At 57.5% G+C, this 1646-nt stretch overlaps 1 protein-coding gene across 6 annotated transcripts in view; it reads right to left on the bottom strand.

Annotated features, from left to right (window-relative positions):
- Positions 1–1646, bottom strand: part of LOC113213577 (CUGBP Elav-like family member 2) — a 275917-nt gene that overhangs the window by 197973 nt on the left and 76298 nt on the right. For all 6 annotated transcript variants that reach the window (XM_052275201.1, XM_052275196.1, XM_052275206.1 and 3 more), the window contains one exon: positions 154–819. In XM_052275201.1, the coding sequence (XP_052131161.1) occupies positions 154–395 (242 nt within the window). In that variant the 5' untranslated portion in view covers positions 396–819. The remainder of the gene's footprint in view (positions 1–153; positions 820–1646) is intronic.

Here is a 1646-nt window from a genome sequence, read left to right on the forward strand (position 1 = left end):
AGAGAAGGAGTGGGGGAAGACGCTCGCTATAGTTCCGCCTCTGGCGACCCCACTCACCCACTCCAATTCTGAACCGGAGGCGGAACTATAGCGAGCGCCTACTGTATTTGAAGACAATTTAACTGGTTGGAAGAAAAGGCAAACGACACTCACCTGCTAGAATCAGACGGAGACACGCGTCCGCTGCAGTCCTCGATGTTGTTGTTGTTGCTGATGTTGTTGTTGTTGCTGCTGACGCTGTTGTTGTTGTTGTGGCGGGGCGGGCTGCCCGGCTTGGTGTACGGGTGGTACACCTCCTTCTCGCCGGCGCGCTGGCCGGGCGAGGCGGGCGCCAGCTGCAGCGCCCCGGCCGAGGGCGAGATCTTGCCCGCGAGCGCGTTGAGCGTGTGCAGCATGGTGGCGGAGATGAGCAGCTGCTGCTGCTGCTTGACGCTGAGCGCGGACAGGCCCTTGAGGCCCAAGCCCTTGAGGCTGAGGCCCTTCGTCGCCAGCTTTACCGACAATCGTGGCGCTCCGTCGCGGAGGGATGGCTTCCCCCTGCGATCGGACGCTCCAAAAAGGAGTGAGGTACACGCCCCGCGGAGGGGGGCGGAGGAGGGGATGAGGGGCGCAAGGGGCTCCAGGGGGTTGGAGGGCGCGGGCGTCGCGGGGGCGCTCGAAAGGCCGCGAGAACGGGCCGCGAGCACAGGAGCACTCACACGCACACACACGCGCACTAGCACTTCAAACTTTGCACTATTTCTGTTTCGTCCGTCGCGCACACTCGCTCAGTCGCGGGTCGTTGCAGCAGCGGCGGTGACAGCGGCAGCAAGAGCGCACCTGCAAGCAAACAAAGTAAAAAAAAAAGAGATTAGGATCCGAACTCTGCAGACCATGTTTATAGCAAAACTCTGCGCAGGGATTTTTGTGTTTTATTTTGTGGGGGAAAATACTGAAATAAAACCCGTGCAATCGAAGACGCGGCAAGCAAGCGTTGGGGCGAACTGGAAAGGGGGGGAGGGGGGCAGTGATACAGGTACCGTGTGCACTTTCGATCGTACGGACCGTATTCAACTTTCAACTTTGGGATCAACCAGGACTGGACCGCCTGCTTTGCTTTCCGCGCGACTTCACTCATCCGCTACGCGATGCAGGCGTTCAACTTTGCCTCTCGAACAGAAAGCACCCACCGTTCGCTTCCAATCAGGTAGCCAGAAACACGCACACACGCACGCTCACGTACACACACACACGCTACCGCGCGGGCACACACACATACACACACATCGACATGACACAAGAACCAATCACTCAATGCATGTTTACGGCTTTGGGGTTTCCGCCCGCGAGTTTCTATGTGTCGTCTAGGGCGCTCGCAGAGTGTACAGCAACAACAAAGCCGGGAACATTCGACCAGATCAAGTCAGGCCGCAACGGCTTGTGCGCGACTGCGTGTTTGTGCTAGTGTGTGTTTGTGTGCAGTTGTTTTTGTTTTTTGTTGTGTGTGTGTGTAGGTGTGTGTGTGTGAGGGAGGGAGGTAGAGAAAGGGAGAGAAAGAGTGAGGATATAAGGGAAGAGGAAAAGGAAGAAAAGGAGATGGAGGGGGGAGGGGGTGTTCATGGGGATGGCAGGAGGTCGCTCCTTACACAGTGCAAAGGTAGAAGCCC

This window comes from Frankliniella occidentalis, unplaced genomic scaffold, assembly GCF_000697945.3.
Source record: "Frankliniella occidentalis isolate FOCC.00 unplaced genomic scaffold, Focc_3.1 Scaffold8, whole genome shotgun sequence".
Lineage (NCBI taxonomy): Eukaryota > Metazoa > Arthropoda > Insecta > Thysanoptera > Thripidae > Frankliniella > Frankliniella occidentalis.